This window comes from Stenella coeruleoalba, assembly GCF_951394435.1.
Source record: "Stenella coeruleoalba genome assembly, chromosome: 11".
NCBI lineage: Eukaryota > Metazoa > Chordata > Mammalia > Artiodactyla > Delphinidae > Stenella > Stenella coeruleoalba.
This window is the reverse complement of record NC_137157.1, coordinates 66,227,456-66,246,570: the sequence shown is the minus strand read 5'-3', so window position 1 is coordinate 66,246,570 and position 19,115 is coordinate 66,227,456. Positions and strand designations below refer to the sequence as shown.

The 19,115-nt window shown below is 35.6% G+C and overlaps 1 protein-coding gene across 3 annotated transcripts in view; it reads left to right on the top strand.

Moving 5' to 3' along the window:
* The first annotated feature begins 42 nt into the window (after nt 1-42).
* The window catches only part of ARID2 (AT-rich interaction domain 2), a 169,833-nt gene continuing 150,760 nt past the window's right edge, over nt 43-19,115 (top strand). Inside the window, exons 1-3 of one of the 3 annotated variants that reach the window (XM_079936949.1) lie at nt 43-263; nt 378-471; nt 1,542-1,639. In XM_079936949.1, the coding sequence (XP_079793075.1) occupies nt 172-263; nt 378-471; nt 1,542-1,639 (284 nt within the window). In that variant the 5' untranslated portion in view covers nt 43-171. Of the gene's footprint in view, nt 264-377; nt 472-1,219; nt 1,442-1,541; nt 1,640-2,582; nt 2,783-19,115 lie in introns of those variants that run through there. The other 2 variants (XM_079936951.1, XM_079936952.1) reach the window with 2 other exon arrangements.

Sequence of the window (19,115 nt, the reverse complement as noted above, 5' to 3'; positions counted from 1 at the left end):
CGCCGCCGCCGCCGCCGCCGCCGCCGCCGCCGCCGCCACCGCCGGCCCATGACTGAGCCCCGCCGCCGCCGGCCGAGGAATGGGCTCCGGGCTCTGGTAGGAAGCGCAGGGAGCGGGGGGCGCTTTTAAAACACCGATCTGGGTTTTTTAAAAACCTCCTTCGAAAAAATAATGGCAAACTCGACGGGGAAGGCGCCTCCGGACGAGCGGAGAAAGGGACTCGCTTTCCTGGACGAGCTGCGGCAGTTCCACCACAGCAGAGGGTGAGAGCAGAACCGGGGGGGCAGCGCCGGGGCGAGCCGGGGCGAACGGGGCTCTCCCGCCCGGGCCGCCGCGGGGTCCCGGCTGACAAGTGCGGGGCTTTCTCTCTCCCGCAGGTCGCCTTTTAAAAAAATCCCTGCGGTGGGTGGGAAGGAGCTGGATCTTCACGGTCTCTACACCAGAGTCACTACTTTAGGCGGATTTGCGAAGGTGAGTGGAAGTTTTAATTTGTATTTCCCTCTCACTGGTCTCCTCCAAAAAGTCTCCTTTGACCCCGGAGTGGGCGCTCGGGGCCGGGGGGGTGGCCCGCGGGGGCCAGAGGCGTTCTTTTCGCTCCCAGCCGGTGGCACGGAGGCGGACGGCGGCGGGGCTGTTTTTGGCCTGGTGGCTCGCGTGCGCGCGGCGGGCGCGGGGCTCGGCGGGCGGGCGGCCCGGCGCCGGCTCGCGCCCTGCCCGGTGCCCGGCCGGCCCGGCGGGGTCTGAGCGCCGCGGCGGGGAGTGCGGGCGTGCGGGGCGCCCGCCCGAGCCCCGCGCCCGCCCCGCGCCCGCGCCCGCCCGCTCGCTCGCGAGTCAGCTCTGCCGCCGCTGCCGCTCTAGCACAGGCGGAGACACAGAGACACACAGACTCTGAGAGCAGTTTTCGTGCAACTCAAAATTAGCGCGGGCAGGTTTAACATCGATAATCGGCTGCGAAATGATCCCGGCAGCCGGGGGCACAGCCTCGGCCCCTTCGCTCTCGGTTTATACAGCTAACAAAAGAAACCAGGACCTGTCTCCAAATAGCCATCTTAGGCTTCAAGGCTAGGCAGAAGCTGTAGGCCTCAAAGAAGGGCCTATGGAGATGGATAGATCTGGGAGAGGGATCGGAATCGGCCCCGGCCCCGACCCCCCCAGAACCTGCGGACGTCGCTCTCCGGAACAGTATTGATCCTTTTGAACTTTTTTTTTTTTTTTTTAGTGTAAACGGACCGCGTTGAGATTTAAAAGGGGGCGACAGAGGGACTTGCGATTGGTTATTGTCCGGGCTTCAAAAACAAAACAAACCCACCAACCCCCCCCGCCCCCCCAAACAAAACAAGTGCTCTTAAATACTGGGCTCTCTGGTGAAAACACGGTGATTCAAGCAGCCCTTGCTTAGTTACTCTTACGGATCGAGCCGAATCACCCACTGATGCCTGAGGTATCTGCAGATCTCTGTAGAATGGGTATTTATTTCAGAGTTAGGTTAGAGTTTTCTTGAATTGTGCACGTTCAGACAAGTGTGGCTGTGTTTTTAACAGGTTTCTGAGAAGAATCAGTGGGGAGAAATTGTTGAAGAGTTCAACTTTCCCAGAAGTTGTTCTAACGCTGCCTTTGCTTTAAAACAGTATTACTTGCGGTGAGTAGTAGTGACTCTTCCAACAGTGTTTGGGAATAAGGGACTTATGGGGAGATTTGTTTCAGCAAAAAGAAAAAAAAATCGCCAAACAAGAAACAAACCTTGCACACCAGTCTAAACTTCTGTTAATTTCAGTCTGAGAAACATTATCCGTAAAGTGAGATTATAATAAGGTGAAAGTTTTCCTCACCTATTTTAGGATTGTTTACATTTTTCATACAGAATCATTACAGGTGACACCCCACCCCCATCTTGGTAAACATTCTTTGGTGACATTGTTATTGATTGTCTGATATCCACAGAGGGGCAGAAGGGTGATGCTTAGTAAGAGTTAAGATAGTTAATGAAACTTTGTATCCCTTGGGAAATTTTTTTCTTTGTTTTGGAAACTCCTTTGCCTTTTAAAATTCTGATTTTAAGATTTTTTAAAAAAATGAAACCTCTGTGTGGAACCGTGTCACTGAGTAGTTTTTCAGTAGAATATTTCTGCATAGCATAGCATGTTGGTGCCTTAAGTGATCAGGATTGTTTTTAAAATATATATAAATATATATATAAATACTTTTTTTTGAATTTTTTGAATGACTTAAAAAGCTTTAATAGGATTGTTATCTATTTAGGAAAATTAGGGATACTACAAAATAGAATACTTTGATTTGGATTTTCTTTCATTCTTCCCCTTCTATTTTGACTATTTATTTGACAAAGTAAATTTCTTATTTAGTTGGCATGTGATACAGTTTAGATATATATTTTGTGATTCAGCCTTAATTTTTTCTCAGTTTTTCTCCTAGGAATATTTTTATATTGTAATTTCTTATGAGGTCATCTTTTATTTTTAATATTTATTTTACTTACCCATAAAGGCTCTTTGGTTGGTGTTTGTTATTTAAAACTAAAATAATGCTCTTCATATTTATTGCTTTTTAATAATGATGTTATAGGATGGCCTTTTAGGTAATGTGGCTTCTACATAATTTGAGTTTGGCATTTATCATTGCTCCAAATGCAATATCCAGATGTACATATTCTGTGTTATGTTCAGCATTCTGGAATAGGAAATGCAGTAATTGCACAGGTGTACTTTCTGTTGGCTATCTTAGATTGACTTCAGGCTTGAAGCTGAAGAGTTTGCAGAACTTTGTGAGTAGTTACTGAGTTACACAGAAGTCTAGAAAATATTAAATATGGTTAGTTGTTATCTCTTGTGAGGGTGTGATGGCATGTGTCAGAGTGCATTTTAAAATAAAAGACTGAAACAAAACACAAAGTAAAACAAAATTAACCTTCAAAATTGTTGATTTAGTAATGTGGTGAGAAGTAGAAAATTTTTTATTTATGGTGATACTTATTTGCTCATTTTCATTTATAATATTGAGGGGAATACTGTTAATACATGTCCTGGTTTTCTGGTAATCAGTTTGAACCATTTGGATTTTAGACCGTTTAAAATACATGTTAAGTTATGCCTCATAGTTATTGGATGATTGATTGATTGATTTTAATATCCAGAAGGTACTGTATGATATATATGTTTCATGGGATGTGTGTTTTTCTGAAGAGTTTACATTCATACTAACAGAGCTTTAGCATAATCAAATGGCTAGACTCCCAGTTTATTATAAGTTACATAAATATTGTTTTTCCAGTTGTGATTTCTATCTTGGGATCTATCATCCATTGATGATACTGTTTTTAACTATGTAGTTTCAGGATTGTTCACAACTCTATATTGTTCTCGGGTCAGTTTGAGTTTTATGCTCTTATTAGAAGCTACATTTTGAACTATGTCCTTAGCTAAACTTGTTTTTCCTCCATATGTCACTCTCCAGGTTTGTTTTTGTAGGGTTGTAGCTAGGCTACTAGGAAAAAAGTTGAAGTATTTGTTTTGGAAAATAAAACCATGTGAAGATTTGCATGGCTTGTAAAGAAATACAAAAGAAATATGCTGGTCAAAAATTGGGTACTACCAACCTTGGAAGATTTTTTTCCATAGTGGCGTAATATTGCACAGTAAGAGGACATGTATTATGATGGGTTTTACACCTTCCTCTGAAAAATCTTAACTGGCAGACAGGATGCCAAACTTTCACAGTAATTCTGTTACTTAACCATGAGTGCCTCTTCATAGTAACCAACAGTAATCAAGTGACTTTGTAAGTTCCTTCTTTGATATGTCAAATTGAGTATCATGGTTTCTGCTGAGTAGATAATGCAGTGTGTTTTATAAATCACAGGTGGACTAATTTTTTTTTTTAAATGAACTGCTGTTTCATTTGACTTACTGTAAGACTGTCATTACATGTGTTCTTGTTTAGAAGTTTAAAATTTGCTGACATTCCTCTGTAGTTAGATAGGTAGCTGTTAGCCTGGTATTTTATGATATATTTTCATGATATTGCAGACATTTAAATAAAGAAGAGCAAACTAATATGCTGGCCATTGTAACAGACATAGACATCAAATACAGAGACTTGAGTTTAGTGGTCTGCCAAAAGTTAGTTTGATTGTGTCAGACATACTCTTATTCAGTTGTAGATTGTCTACAAAAATTTCTCAAAGTCTAAAATTGAAAATGCAATTGATTATTTGTTTTAACATTGACAGTTAATTTTTTAAAATAAAAGTGCCTACTGATAATGTGTAAAAGTACTATATTTAAAGCTTGGATATTACTCATCTATTATGTCTATGTATTTTGTTTTCAGTTAGTTCCATTCTTGGCATGTACATCACAATATATTCCACAGATGTTCATTATTAGAATACCTTTATAAGTATAAAAGGATAAGTTAATAATTTCCCACATTTTGTAGATGAAGAAGTTAAAGTGGAAAAGTATCTAAATGGCTTTAGGGGCATTTGTTAATTGGAAAAAAAGTTGTATTCTTGATATGTGTTCAGTAATATTTAATCAGTCTATTATGAATTCACTTTGTTAGTCAAAGTGATTTTAAGAAATTAAAATATAATTGGAAATTACTTATGGTTAAATTTATGCCTGAGTGTGTTTATACCCAGTGTGTTCCATATTTACTCAGTTAATTTTATATTTTCATTTTGTTTTGGTACTAAGATTGGGGACAATTTACTCCTCTTACTTTTTGTTAAGAATTTGAAGCCTTGGTATGAAGATTTAGGTAAATATTTCAAATACTTAGTTGAAGAATTTTGTTTTAGCTTACTGATGCCAATAGTACAGCTATAGTCAAGGTTAAGTTGATGTTTCCATTATAAAACTTGATTTTTGAAAAAGAGGTGAAATACCTTGGACTTAAAATTTGTTGTACAACACTGTATGTTACTGATTTTCTTATAAAATGATTTTTTTACATGTACCTACCTTTGGAATAGTCAGAAACTTAATTGTAGAATTGTACCCGCTATAGTGAATTTTCAGTTTCATTGTGAATTTATTTATTTTTTTCCCCCCTTGGTGGATGAAGCCCTGCCTTAAGTTATACCAATTAAAGTTTATATTTATCAGGTAAATAGAATGAATACACTTGTGTGCTGGGTGGTTAGTGTCTACCATGTAGATCACTTTTTTTAAGAGAAAGCCTTTTATGAATCACTTGAGGTTAAATGAAAGAATGCTTTAAAATTGTAATAAATAAGTAAATAAAGTAATACATTGAGTTTGTGTATCAACAGAATTGATAAATGGAGATTGCTCTCCTTATTTAAGGAAGGAAAATAAAAGTAATATGAAGACTGGACGAAAAATTGTATCTAAATAAATTATTCGTATATGCATTTTAAAATTAATTTTGTAAACTGTAACCTTTCATTTTGAACAAACCTGATTTTGATATCTTCTCATATTCTGTTACAGTTTAGAGGGTGTGCAAACTTGTTGAAAGGAGGAGTGGAAAGTAGAAAAAGTTGAAAGACTTATGAGACCTCAGCTAGGTTAGTGTTGTGTCTTAGAAACCATGTTTTAAATAGCTTAAATTTGCCCTCAAGTAGAAATAAATCGAACTCTTTCCAGGGTGGATAGTTTTCACTGAGGACGCAAACTAAGAACTTAACTGTAACTCCCAGAAGTGTTTATATGCTTTTTTGCATTTAAATTTTCTGCCTTAGCTGTCAACTAAAATTGTCTGCGTCTAAAGAGGAGCACTCTTATAATCCTACCTCTTCTCTGTTGTTGATTTAGTATTTTCAGTTGGTTGTGTGTAAAATCCACTATGACTGATAGAGAAGTATATCACGTCTGTGAATATTTTATAATCTGAAATGAAATGATATTGGAAGTTGGAAAAGGAAGGAAAAACAAACATTTTAATTCACTGGAATTTAGGTGCATTAGTCAGTGAGTAAGTACTCAATACTGCATGTTTTTAGGTGAAGCATTTAGAGTTTTTTTCATTATTATTTGGGGGAAGGCTGCTTATTGGGCATTTTCCAGAGTTGTACAGTCCCTCCTCAAGTTTGCTAGTAAATGTAGCGTTTGTTTGAATTAGGAAGTAGAGGACACATGGGGGGTGGATCTCTTTCTACTGCTTTCATCTGGCACCACCATCGTCACCACACTCCTGGGTATTCAGGATCAGTTAGAGTGGAGATTCCCAATTTGTGCTGTATGAAGCATTTGTTTTCCTGAAATGTCAATATGTTTCCCTGAAAAAAGGCTAAATGAATTTGAGTAATAACAATAAATTTGTGTTACTTCATTGAAGGACTTCGTAGAGACTGTATTTTGTTAGTGTGAGTTGTGGATCTCAAGACAATTTGGAGAAACACTGTTTATTACCTCCCTCCCTCCACCTATGGTAAATGATGGTTCCCAAACACTACCGTACATCGCAGGGGAATGTTGGCGGAACATCTACTAAGTTCTGTGGAGCACAGTTTGGGAAACCCTGAGCTAGAAGAAATGAGGGTAAAGGAAGAAAAATTTTAAATATGGAAAATGAGAGGTAACTGTGTATATTTATATAGATATATATACAGATTTAAATGATTTTTATGGTGCTATTATTTGCTTATCTTTATCAATTGCTGTGCAGAATTATATTGGTAATACTTAAATAGTTGTTCGAATAGGGGACATTAAAATTATCTTGTGTTCATTGCCAGGAAGAGAAAGGTAGCCAAATCATTGGTCACATTGTTTTGCAGAATAGTAATTACTGTTGTTGAAATATGATAGTCATGCTAAAATCTGTATTTGCTTCAGTTCTACCATTTTAAAAACATAGGTCATAATCATGAATTTTGATTTTAGGGAAAGCTGTTTAGAAGTAGATCTTGCTATAAGGACCAAACTTACTGGAGATAAAAATGGAGATGTTAGAATTAAAGATTGTCATCAAATATTTTATGGTTTGAAATTATAAGCATAATTGTTATGAAAAGCAAAAGTATTGGCTTTTGAATTTAAAATAAATGTAAATAATATGGTTAGTTCAGTTATCCATAGTAGAGCTCAGGAAATAGGCAGGTTGATTCTTTTTATTCAGAAGTACACAAAAATGTATATATGGTGATTGATACTAGTATTGGTTACCTATCATAAAGGTTATTAATGGATTCACTTAGGATATAAAACTTTTGGGGGACCTGGAATAAAGAGATGGTTTACAGCAAATTGTCACTCTCAGTAGCGTTCAGATTTTCTATGAATTTTATTGCACTTTCCAGGAATTGTGTTATTAAAATAGAGTCTAACATACAATTTTTTGTTTCAAACATTAAAAAATATCACTTGTGCTTGGATACTTTTTGAGTATTCATTATGCTGTGAATTCAAAGTTAATTCTTTTCTACAAGATATATACCCTTGTGACTAAGTATATTGCAGTGATCTGTGGCTGGAACTGGAATCTCTTGGTGATATGTAGGAATAGATACTGCATTATGAATTATTGTCCCCAAATGATAGATTCATATTTCCATTAATATCTAAGTTAGTGTTTGCAGGTCCACCCCATCTTACTGCAAGAGAATTTTATGGTGAGGCTGAATCTCTTGTTTTGGCTCTTTTATCCCATTAGTCTCTTAACAGCTCCCATTTCCTATCATGCCACAGATTTATTGAAGTGGTGGGGTCAGTTGTCCTTTAGAATGCCCTAAATTCTAGATTTGGTTGACTGCTTCCTTCTAGTGTCAGTTAACTTGTTCCTCTATCCCCTGTATCTATTTCCTAAAATCTATTAGATTTAAAGATTGAAAAAATTCAAGTTTAGTATTTTAGGTGTACTTTAGTAGGTAGTGCTGTGCTTTTCATCAGATTATGAGGCATATAATGTTTAGTTGTCCTGTTTTAGTGGTGCTAAGATTGATCAGTGGTTTTATGACTTAATGGTCTAAAACTGTATTTTTTTAAAGTGTGCCCCAGGTGATTCTTAAGTACACTGAAGTTTGAGAACAGCTGATCTAAGTGTTGGAATTAAACCAGTTGAGTTGCTGAGATAACTGGTTTAACGTGGCATGAACATGTTGGCCAGGGCTGCATCCAGAGCAAAACCTCTAGGTGACATCTGGTCTAGGGGCACCTGCTCAAGCTGCACCTGTCATCTCTAAGCAGAGCGTGGACACACCCTACTTTGTTTCTGGGCTCTAGAGAAGATAACAAGGGCTCCACTTAAGGGGGAAAAAAAGGGGTAAATGAACTACCAATTTGAGCTTATCATAACTATTTGCATAGTAATTTGGATTTTAAAAAATCAATTAAAAATAAAATTTCTTAATATCTAGGTTTTGTTTTTAAATAAAACTTTATAATATTTTCCAAATAGAATGCCATTTATTTTATTGAATTTACTGACCACTTTTTCTCTTTGTGAGGATTTTGTTGGTCTATCTCAGTACTGCTTAGGGGAGTTCATTTATAAATATAAATATATTTATATATAAATATAAATATATTCAATATAAATATACATGTTCATTTATAAATGAACATGTATAAATTCCTTTAAAAATAACAATACTAACAATAGCTTGTTTTGTTTAATGCACTTTATCTTCATGTTTCAAACTTTTCATATGTAAGATTTTATTTTTATCATTTCAGATTTCAGAAGTAATTGATGTTATTTAATCTCAGAAAAAATAACACTTAGAAAAGAATTTCTTTACACCACTCAGACTCTTTTCTTCTGGAGCATAGGGGCTACTAAAAAAAACCAAAAAAGGCTGTAGGTTATTATCCAGCTTTCAATCTTAAGTGTCAGCCATAATTGCCACTTGGTAAGGTTTATTTTATATATTTTCAAGCCACACTTTCTCCCCTTTACCTTTCCATTCTTTTCCCTGGTGATAGACCTGCTTTACATTTCACAAAGCTTTGTTTTATACATAACCCTCCATTATCCACAGTTGTTAAATATCTTCAGGTATATTCCATGCCCTAGTATGTTTATCTTTTGCTTCTTTCAGTAAATGAGTTTTTTCATTACTGTGTAATGGGACCAAGCCAAAGCATTGCTTTTTATGAAGTAGGATTTGAATAAAGTTGTACAAGAATGTATTATTTTAATATACATCTTAATGGGATACATGGCAAGTATCTTTAATTCTTTCTTTCTGAGTTCTTAACTATTGTACTTGGTAAATTGTTCAGTGGTCAGCTGCTCTGTGCACAGAGATGATGTTTATTATATAATTATAATATACACATCTTTCATGGTGACGTGTTTTCAAATGAAATTTGTTTTTGCTCCTCTCCTAGCCCACTGGTTATTTTAAATAAATAAAATGTTAATATAAACATATATGAGGTCAGTAGGAACATTCTTCCATTAAAACAAGACAAAGCAGAGACCATAGTTAGGGGTCCTAACCTGTTGTAGTTTAGAGGTGGGGTTGAATTTAAATGTGTCAGTAATAATGCCCAAGTTGATCACACTTTCCATAATGGTTCATAGGTTAAGTGAATTTTCAATGTACTTGAGCACAGATCAGACCATTTAGTACTTCATAAACAGTATTTAGTACCTAAGCAGGCTGTACCTCCAAGTGCACTCACAAGTAATAGGTCAAGAGTGCTTAAGTGGTTTGGTATAATCTTTTTAGTTTACACCATTAAAAAGTCAAACTTCTGAATTTTTGAGTAGTTTTTGCCAGGTAGCCCCACATTGCGATGTATTAATTTAGTAGTAAAAAATCTGGTTGAGAGAGAAATGATAAACCTATCATTTTTTTTCCTTCCTATGTTTTCTTTCTTCAGAATTGTTAAATCTTTTTTTTTAAATTTTATTTATTGATTGATTGATTTTTGGCTGCGTTTAGGTCTTCATTGCTTTGCGTGGGTTTTCTCTATTTGCGGTGAGCAGAGGCTATTCCTCATTGCGGTGCGCGGGCTTCTCATTGTTGTGGCTTCTCTTGTTGCGGAGCACAGGCTCTAGGCACGCGGGCTCAGTAGTTGTGGCTCGCAGGCTCTAGAGCACAGGCTCAGTAGTTGTGGCGCACGGGCTTAGTTGCTCCGAGGCATGTGGGATCTTCCTGGGCCAGGGCTCGAACCCGTGTCCCCTGCATTGGCAGGTGGATTCTTAACCACTGCGTCACCAGGGAAGTCCAGAATTGTTAAATCTTTTTTTCGCTTTCTGTATGTGAAGTCTTGTTTACACTTCATTTATATTGACCAGTTGTTATTTTACCACATTTGTTTTGTGTTTTCCTTTTTATATGTGATGGTGTGTATATATATATATATATATATATATATATACACACATTATTATAATTATTATTACTGTTATTTAATCATTTGCTGTCATTACAGTTATAATGCCCTTTCCTTCTAAATGTAAGTGTATATTACTTAAGAATAAAAACATTCTCTTATGTAACAATAGTAAAATAATTAAATTCAGAAAACTTAACATGAATATAATCATATTATCTGTATTATATACAGATCTTATTCAAATTTTACCAGTTGCCCCAAAGATGTCTTATAGCTGTCATACCCAACCATCCCTAATCTGTGATCTTGTATCACATTTAGTTATCTGTAGTTCTTCAGTCTTTTGTGATACTACCATTTTTGAAGAGTATGGGTCAACTGTGCTATAAAATTTGGATTTTTCTGAGGTTTTTTTTCAGGATTAGATTTAGGTTAAGTATTTTTGGCAGGAGGTATGTGATGTCACTTTGTCCCATTATTGCTGACATTAACTTTGGTTAAGGTGGTGTCCTCCTGGTTTCTCCATTGTAAAGTTTCCATTTTCTGTTTTGTAATTAGCAAGTGATCCGTGGAGACATACTTTGAGACTGTAAATATCTTGCTCACCATCAAACTTTTACCCAGTGGTTTTAATATCCATTGATGATTCTTGCCTCATTCAGTTATTATGATGGCTGTATGATGTTTATTTTCTAATTTTATCATTTCTTCTACATCTTATTAGTTGGCAATCTACGATATGGAAAATATTTTTATTTTTTATTAGATTTTTATATTATACAATGGATTAAAATCTATTGCAGTTATGCATTTTGCTGCTTCAGTTTGGCCAGGAGGAGCCCTTTCAAGCTGCCTTCTGTGTATTTTTATCAAGTTACTATTATTTTTGAGCTCTTTCTTGCCTTCTGACAAAATAAGATCTTCTAGAGTCAACTTGTGTTTTGCTTTCCCTGATGTAGCATCAGCTATTTCTTCAAGAAGTCCTGGTTCCTTTTAGTGTGGAATGGTATATAGAAACCAAATCTGGGTGGTAGATGTACCCATTGTTATTGGGTTATCTTTTCTTCTGGGCCCTTTCAGAGGACAGAGCTAGGAAGTTTACTTATTTTAAATATGAATATACACACCTTGAAAATCATAAGGCTATACTGATATCTCTAATTACAACCCACACACGTTTTCTCTTGCCTTCTTCCATTCCATGTATCTCCCTTTAACTGCATTGAGAATCCTAATTCCTAACACCAGTGTATTTACTTATCTTGTTAGTTTTGTAACACACAGAGAATAGTTTCAGAATTGTTATACCCATACCACTACAAACAACAAACCCGCCAAGCAGAGTTACAAATTTGTTTGCATTTCTTTTTGTGTTCAGACTGACTTTATATCTGTAAATAATTGTGTTAAAAAAGGTTCACAGTGACTGGATTCTATTTTTCTGGGTATTGTTATTCACTTAAAACAGTGAAGTTCACATTTTCTCCATTTGTATTCAATTTTGTGTTTTCCCCTTTATTTATTCCTTTAATTTTATTTATGAATATATAAAACCCTTAGGATTCTAAAATCAAAATTTAAGCAAAGATATGCTTGGAGTTTACCCTCTACCCTCTTTTCTTCCCTGTCACTTCTGCCCCATTCCTACCCATGCTCTTTTGGTAACCAATAGTTGCTGGTTATCCTTCCTGTTTTTTTGTTTTTCTTTTGTTTTGTAAAAATAAGGAGATATATACATGCATTTTTAGTTCCCCATCTTAACATTAAGAATGCACACTATTTTTTTTATTTTGCTTTCTTTCATTTAATATATTGGGTTGGCCAAAATGAAATTTGATATATTGGTTTGTGCGGGTTTTTATATGATGTTACGGAAAAACCCAAAGGAACTTTTTGGCCAGCCCAATATCTTGCCTATCACTCTAAGTAAGTTCATAAAATTCCTTTTTTTAACAGCTGCATAGTATTCCATTGTGTGGATATATCCTACTTTATTCATCCAGTCTCCTACATAATGACTTAGGCTTTTCCCAGTATTTTACAATAACAAATAATGTCACATGAATAATCTGCAAATCTAGTAGCCTTATGCAAACCAATTTTCAAATTTTTGGAGATGTATCTTCAGAGTAAATCACTAAAGTGGGGATTGATGCAATAATCAAATAATAAAGGCATATGTATTTGATTAAATTCTGCCCAATTCCCACCAGATTCTCTCCAAGTAGGAGAGAACTATTTTGCATTCCCATCAGCAGTATATGAAGGTACCTGTTTCCCATAGCCTTACCATGTGTTTGTCAAGCTTTTGAAGTTTTATCGATCTGGTGGGTTAAGAAATGGTATGTCACTATATTGTAATTATTGTGGCTTTATATAGCATGTTTTAATATTCGGTAGTGCCATTCCCATCTCATAGTTCTTTTTTTACAAGGTTTTCTTGGGTATTTGTTTATGGTTTTTTTTCCATATGAACTTTAGCATTAATTTGTTGTAGTTTCAGAAAAAAGCTTTTTCTTTCTTTTTTTTTTTGAGTGGGGATTGCATTAAATTAAAAACAATTACCTTAGGAGAATGGACATGATGATACTGAGTTTACCTCACCAAGAAAAATGAGTCTTCTATTCAATCTTTTTGTGTCATTCAAGAGTCTAAAGTTTTCCTTTTACAGGTTTTTTTTTTTTTAAATTAATTAATTAATTAATTTATTTTTGTCTGTGTTGGGTCTTCGTTTCTGTGCGAGGGCTTTCTCTAGTTGTGGCAAGCGGGGGCCACTCTTCATCGTGGTGCGCGGGCCTCTCACTGTCGCAGCCTCTCTTGCTGCGGAGCACAGGCTCCAGACGCGCAGGCTCAGTAGTTGTGGCTCACGGGCCCAGTTGCTCCGTGGCATGTGGGATCTTCCCAGACCAGGGCTCGAACCCGTGTCCCCTGCATTGGCAGGCAGACTCTCAACCACTGCGCCACCAGGGAAGCCCCTTTTACAGGTTTTTGACATTTCTTAAATTTATTCTTAAGTATATTATCAATTTTCTTGCTATTGTAAATTTGGTTTTCTCTTCCATTATATCTTCTAATTATCATTTATATGAAAGTTACTGATTTTTTATATTGTAATCTGGCACCTTAATTGTTTTGCCACTTGTATTAGTTTTATCATTGATTAAAAATTTTTTTTAGACATACTAGTATGTCATCTGCAAATGGGGATAACTTTACTTCTTTTCTAAATTTTACACCTTTAATCATTTTCTTTTGTCTGATTGTATTGGCCACTCTGAAATAGTTAGGGAGACTAGGGCATCTTTTCCTTGCCTTGATGCTGACCTTAGTTGGATGTTTCTATCATTTCCTCATTGAGTAGGACACTGCCTGCTGTGTGCTCTTGATGCAGTCTTAGCTCTGTATGTTCTATTAACATAGTATTTCTATATCTGTTTATGGAATGAATAATACTGTTAGACTTAAAAGTCAGATTTAGTGATATCCTTCATATGTTTATCTACTAGTGTTTGACTTTAATTTTTTAAAATCTGTGATTATTATCAGTGTTCAAGAGAGGAACTAATACTGATTATTAAAAATTTTAAATCTTATTTTGCCGCTTATGCTTGAATGTGAATATTTCTCATCTTCTAGGAATTTAATATATAAATAAAAATCAGCTAAAATGCTAAATGATAACTTTGGAGGAAAATTACCTTTGTCTATCTGTCCATTAAGAGCTCTTCACTATTTCATTCTTTGCTGGCCATTGCATCACTGGTTATACAAAAACAAGGCAATAATTTTGTTTTTGTTTTTAATTCATTGCTTGATTTTTATGTTATTAAGACTAGGATAAACTACGATTTGATAGTTGTTTGATTTTTATCTTCTCAAGGTGAGAAGTAATTGTCTTTATTTAAAAGTCGTCTTTATAGGTTATCTACCCTGTGGAGATGAAAAGCAAATTCATGCTTTAGTTACAACCAGAAATCTTAAATGTTTGGGTCTATCCATTCAAATCCATTATCACTAAATCAAATGTGTTATGTTTTTACATTGTATATTTGATCCTCAGAATTAGATATAATTTGGCTATTAAAGTCTTGCTAATTCTGAGAGTTGCTTAGAACATTCCTCCTTCTTTATCCCCCTGTTTATAAACTCTGGGGGTTAGTTTAAGTGGATGCGTGTGTACGTGTGCACACATGCAGCACTATTTATTAGCTTTAAGCAAATTGCTTGGTAATTTCTTGGTCAGTTTTTGGTCATACCAGATCTTATAGATATTTACCTTACACATTTAAGTCTTACACGTTTCAGGAGCTAAGCTGTGGTAGACATTAAATATTACATGCAAATTTGATGTTTTATAGAGGCCTAGTAATATAGCTTATGGAGCCTGAAAATTTAGATTCCTAAAGATAGGAGCAGGAAGTATGTACTTAGCAACAGTTGGATATGACTACTGAACCTATCAATTCATAGCATCATCATTCTTAACTAGAAGGGCTCTTAAGAAGGTGGTCTAGCCCCAGGCTTTTTGGTAGGCTAGAAATAAGGATATTTTTTCTGGTGGACCTGCATAAGGATAATTGACTTGTCTTAGGTCACTATTACTGAATGATAGGAGGGGGAATGTAGAAGCCAATTCAGAGCTGCCTTTATTACTCTAGCTACTCTGTTGTGATTTAAAAGGAATAAATGTGGAAAATTGTTGAGATTTCTTTGCTACTACAAAACATGACCTTTACTTTTACTTTAAGATGACTTTACTGACTTATACCATCTCTGAGGCGTAGGTATTAAATTGTTGGCCAGTAGCAGTGATAAATAAGCGCATGATTTATCATTTGTATCCAACAGTCATATCTCTTTCCCTTTCCTGTCCAGAGGATTATGTTTATAAGAGAGGTGAGTATTATTGGAGAACCCACAGCAAAATATAACAATCACTGGGAAAAGTCACTTTTTCTTCAGATATTCCTTATTTTTAAATGTTTTTCTTGGAAAAAGTTAAATTTGCATATTTGATAATGCTGGCCCCTATTTTTTTTTTTAAATAACAGGAATACTAATTTAAAGTTTTCAGTCTGATAACATTATTTTTTAGATGGAGACCTCTACTGGAAGTATGAAGCAATAGATGGATTCTATTATACATTGTAAAATATCTAGACAAAGGAATAGTAGGGAGATTTATTTTTAAAATAGTGTAAAGTAACCTAGACATCTTTAAAAGAATCTTTCTATGATACTTTAGATAATAATGTACTTTTGGTTTATGACATCATCTTAAGTTTTTAAAAAGCAGAATTTTGTTTTTTCTTAGCTGTTTATGAAATTTGCCATGTGCCAAGCACTGTACCAAATGATTATAATAACTCATTTCTTCTTCATACCTCCCAATCACATAGGTACTGTTACTATTATCCTGATGTTAAAGAAGAGAAAACAGGACAAAGGAGTTTAAGAGTCTTGTCCAAGGTCACACAGTTAGTAATTTTAGGAGCTAGTATTCAAACCTGGGCTATCTGGCTCTAAAAAAGGCGCACTGTATTGTTTTCCTCGAACTCCACGTGGTTTCATCTTTATTAAAAAAAGTGTGTGGAAAAAAAAAAAAAAGTGTGTGAAGAGAAGCACCTGAAGGGAATATTAGCAAAATATGAAAATGGTTGGGGTAGTTGTGGGATTGTGGCTTTTTATTTAAAAATCTTTTAATAAATCTTTTTACAGAAGACTTGTTTGCTGCAGTACAGTTTATATAGTATAGCTCATTTTTACAAATATGCATCTCACTGGATTTTTACAGCTTTACAAAATAGGTATCATCCTATCTTATAGATGAGGAAAAAAGCCTTTAAGTATCATTGCTGATAAGTAATGGGGTCAGAATTAGAGTTTAGTTTTGTGAATTATAATTTGCTGCTCTTATTTTATCACCAGAGTCTTGGGGGCCAAGTACTTAAAAAAAAATTTTTTTTAATTTACCTCTTAAAGCTCCTCATTCAACACTGATACATTGTAGTTGTACTGAATCAGATCCCCTGCTATGGGGAGGTTCTTATGAACTCTGGTGGGTATGGTGGGCCTCTCAGCTAATGGGGAATCTAATATGGGGAATTCTGAATGAACTGAAAAATTCTAAACAGAATTAGTAGTATAGTATCCCATTGATGTGGCCCTAAGCTTAACCTTTTCTTGTGCGGTTCTATGAAACAAGCACCGAGAGTCAGTTCTAGTAGAATGTATATTAGCATTGTGATAAATGTGGCATTTTGAGCAATTTTATGTAGCACTTAAAAAATTTTTTTAGGTGAAATAGACACCCATCTCTTTTTATAAGCTAAAACAGAAGAGAATCTTGTGTAAGGTAAGAGTTGATCCAGAGTAATACTGGTTTTGTTCAGACTAGCATGTGAAGATCCAAGGATTTTGCAAACAACTATTGTTTTTGAAGAACTGGATACTGGAAATGATGTGATAACTCAGTGGAGGCACTTTGGGCGTCAGGAATGTTCATTATCATCATCATAATAGCTAACATATATTGAACATTCACTGTTTTCCAGGCATTTTGCTCAACCTGCATTATTCTAATCCTCAAAACCATCCTGCAAGATTGATATCAACATCATCATTTTATAGATAAGGAAACTAAGATTTAGAGAAGTTAAGTTAACTTTCACAAGGTCACACAACTACAAAGTTGTGGAGCTGGAATTTGATCCAGGTCTTCTGGCCACCAGAGACCAAATGTGTAACCATATGCAGACTACTGCCCTTTATTCATTCAGTGAATAATGGCTGATCATTTATCATTTTTCAGACACTATTCTATGCACTGGACATACATTAGTAATGAAAACAGAAAAAACTTTCCCTGTTGGAGCTAGGGAAAGGAGACATAGTAAACAAGTAAGTAAAACCAGGTATATTAGAAAACAAATAAGTAAAACCAGGTATATTAGATAATAATAAGTGCAAGAAAAAAAAAGCAGATAAAGGAGATAGTTTTTGGATGGGGAGAGTGTTACATCTTTAGATAGAGTGGACTGGAAAGTCTTAAGAGGATGGCATTTGAATAAAGACCCAAGGAAGATGAAGGAGCAAACCAGGTGGATATCTGGGATAAGAGTCTACAAACAGCAGTGGGGCATGCTTGGTGTGTTCAAGAAACAGCAAGGTTCATAGCTTTTGAGGTGGTGTGAGTAGCCATATTTTGGATATTTGAAGTTCCAAATCTAAAACTTTTCAGGCTTTAATTAGCAGATACCTACTCAGACATTTACTGGGAACCTATCAGCTGTCAAGTTTCATACTTTTCCAATTATAAACTTTATTTTCCTTAATTATCATAGTATAGTAACACACGCTCATTATGTAAAATGTAGAAAATAGAAGGGGAAAATAGTACTATTAATATAATTTTTTCTTAGTTTTCTCTTAGTCTTTTGTCATAAGGATTGAACCTAAAAATCTATCTACAGTAAACTGACTCTCTTTTCTTAGTAAAATGTTAACTCCATTAGAGCAGGAGCCATGCTCTTTATTTCTCTATCTTGGGTACCTAACACAGTGTCTGCTTTATAAGTAAGTGCTCAGTACTGCTTCTTTTGTTTGAATTAACTGTGCTAATCAGTTGGGTACCATATCCTTGCACATTTTTTGAGGAGATACTATGGTTTTTTTTTCCATTTGTTTTGAGGTTTGGTGAATGGACAGTCAGTAAGTGTTGGTAGACTTAACGTACTCTGAACTCCAGCCATACTTTTCTATTTATAGTTCTCTAAACATGCCAAGTTTTTCTCCTTTCTTTGCTTTTGTATGTGCTGTTTTCTCTGCCTGGAACTCCTTTCCCTACTTCTGTGCCTGACATACTCCTACCCATCTTTGAAATTTAACATAAATGTCACCTTCTCTAAAAAGCCTTTTCTTATCTTTTCAAACGGCTTGAAGTGATCCTTCTTTATGGTCCCACTTTCCCGCCATTTATACCTCTATTATAAACACTGCTGTAATGACTTGTTCATGTCTGTCTTTAGAGCACTGTGAGCCCAAGGATCAGGGACTTAGTTTTATGTATCTTTGTGGCCCCCATCATCATAATACAATGCTTATTAGTGCGTAAGAGTTACTGTGTGGCTAATGGAATCAATGAATGAGTGCTGGAAAGGGTCATCGGAAGTCAGAAAAGAAGGAAATTAGTTTGGTTTGAGGGTAGAGAGGAGCTTATTTTAGAGGCCTCGAGCTTTGCATAAAAAGGCTAGTTGGATTCAGGTGGAAAAAAAAAGGGGGACAGGAAGATGGAGGACTTTTTAGATATGAGGAAAGTGGGAAATGAAGGTATACACAAATGTGTATTAGTTTTGTAAATGAACCTTGCTGAATCACAGGGTTTGTGCATGTGATTGATGGAAGGTAAGATGGAGACCAAAGATTGGTACCAGATCATAGAAGATTTTCAAATCAGGATAAGGTGTTTGACCTTTATTATTCTATGTATAGTGAGGATGTGAGATTTCTGTCGTTGGTTGTTATTGTTTTAGCAGAACAAATTCTTGATGAAAATGATGTTTGGGGAATATTAATCTTACATTGGTGTAGATGTGAGTTAGGGGAAAGTAGTGGCAGGAATGGCAAACACACCTGCCTAATTTGATCAGAAAATGGGATATTATTTTTATCGAGTATTCAGACAAAATATTATCTGAATTGTTTTTTTCATTTTTAAAATTGAAGTATAATTGATATTAACTGTATATTAGTTTTGGGTGTACAATGTAAATGATTCAATATTTGTATGTACTGTAAAATGATCACCACAATAAGTCCAGTTAACATCTGTCACCATACATC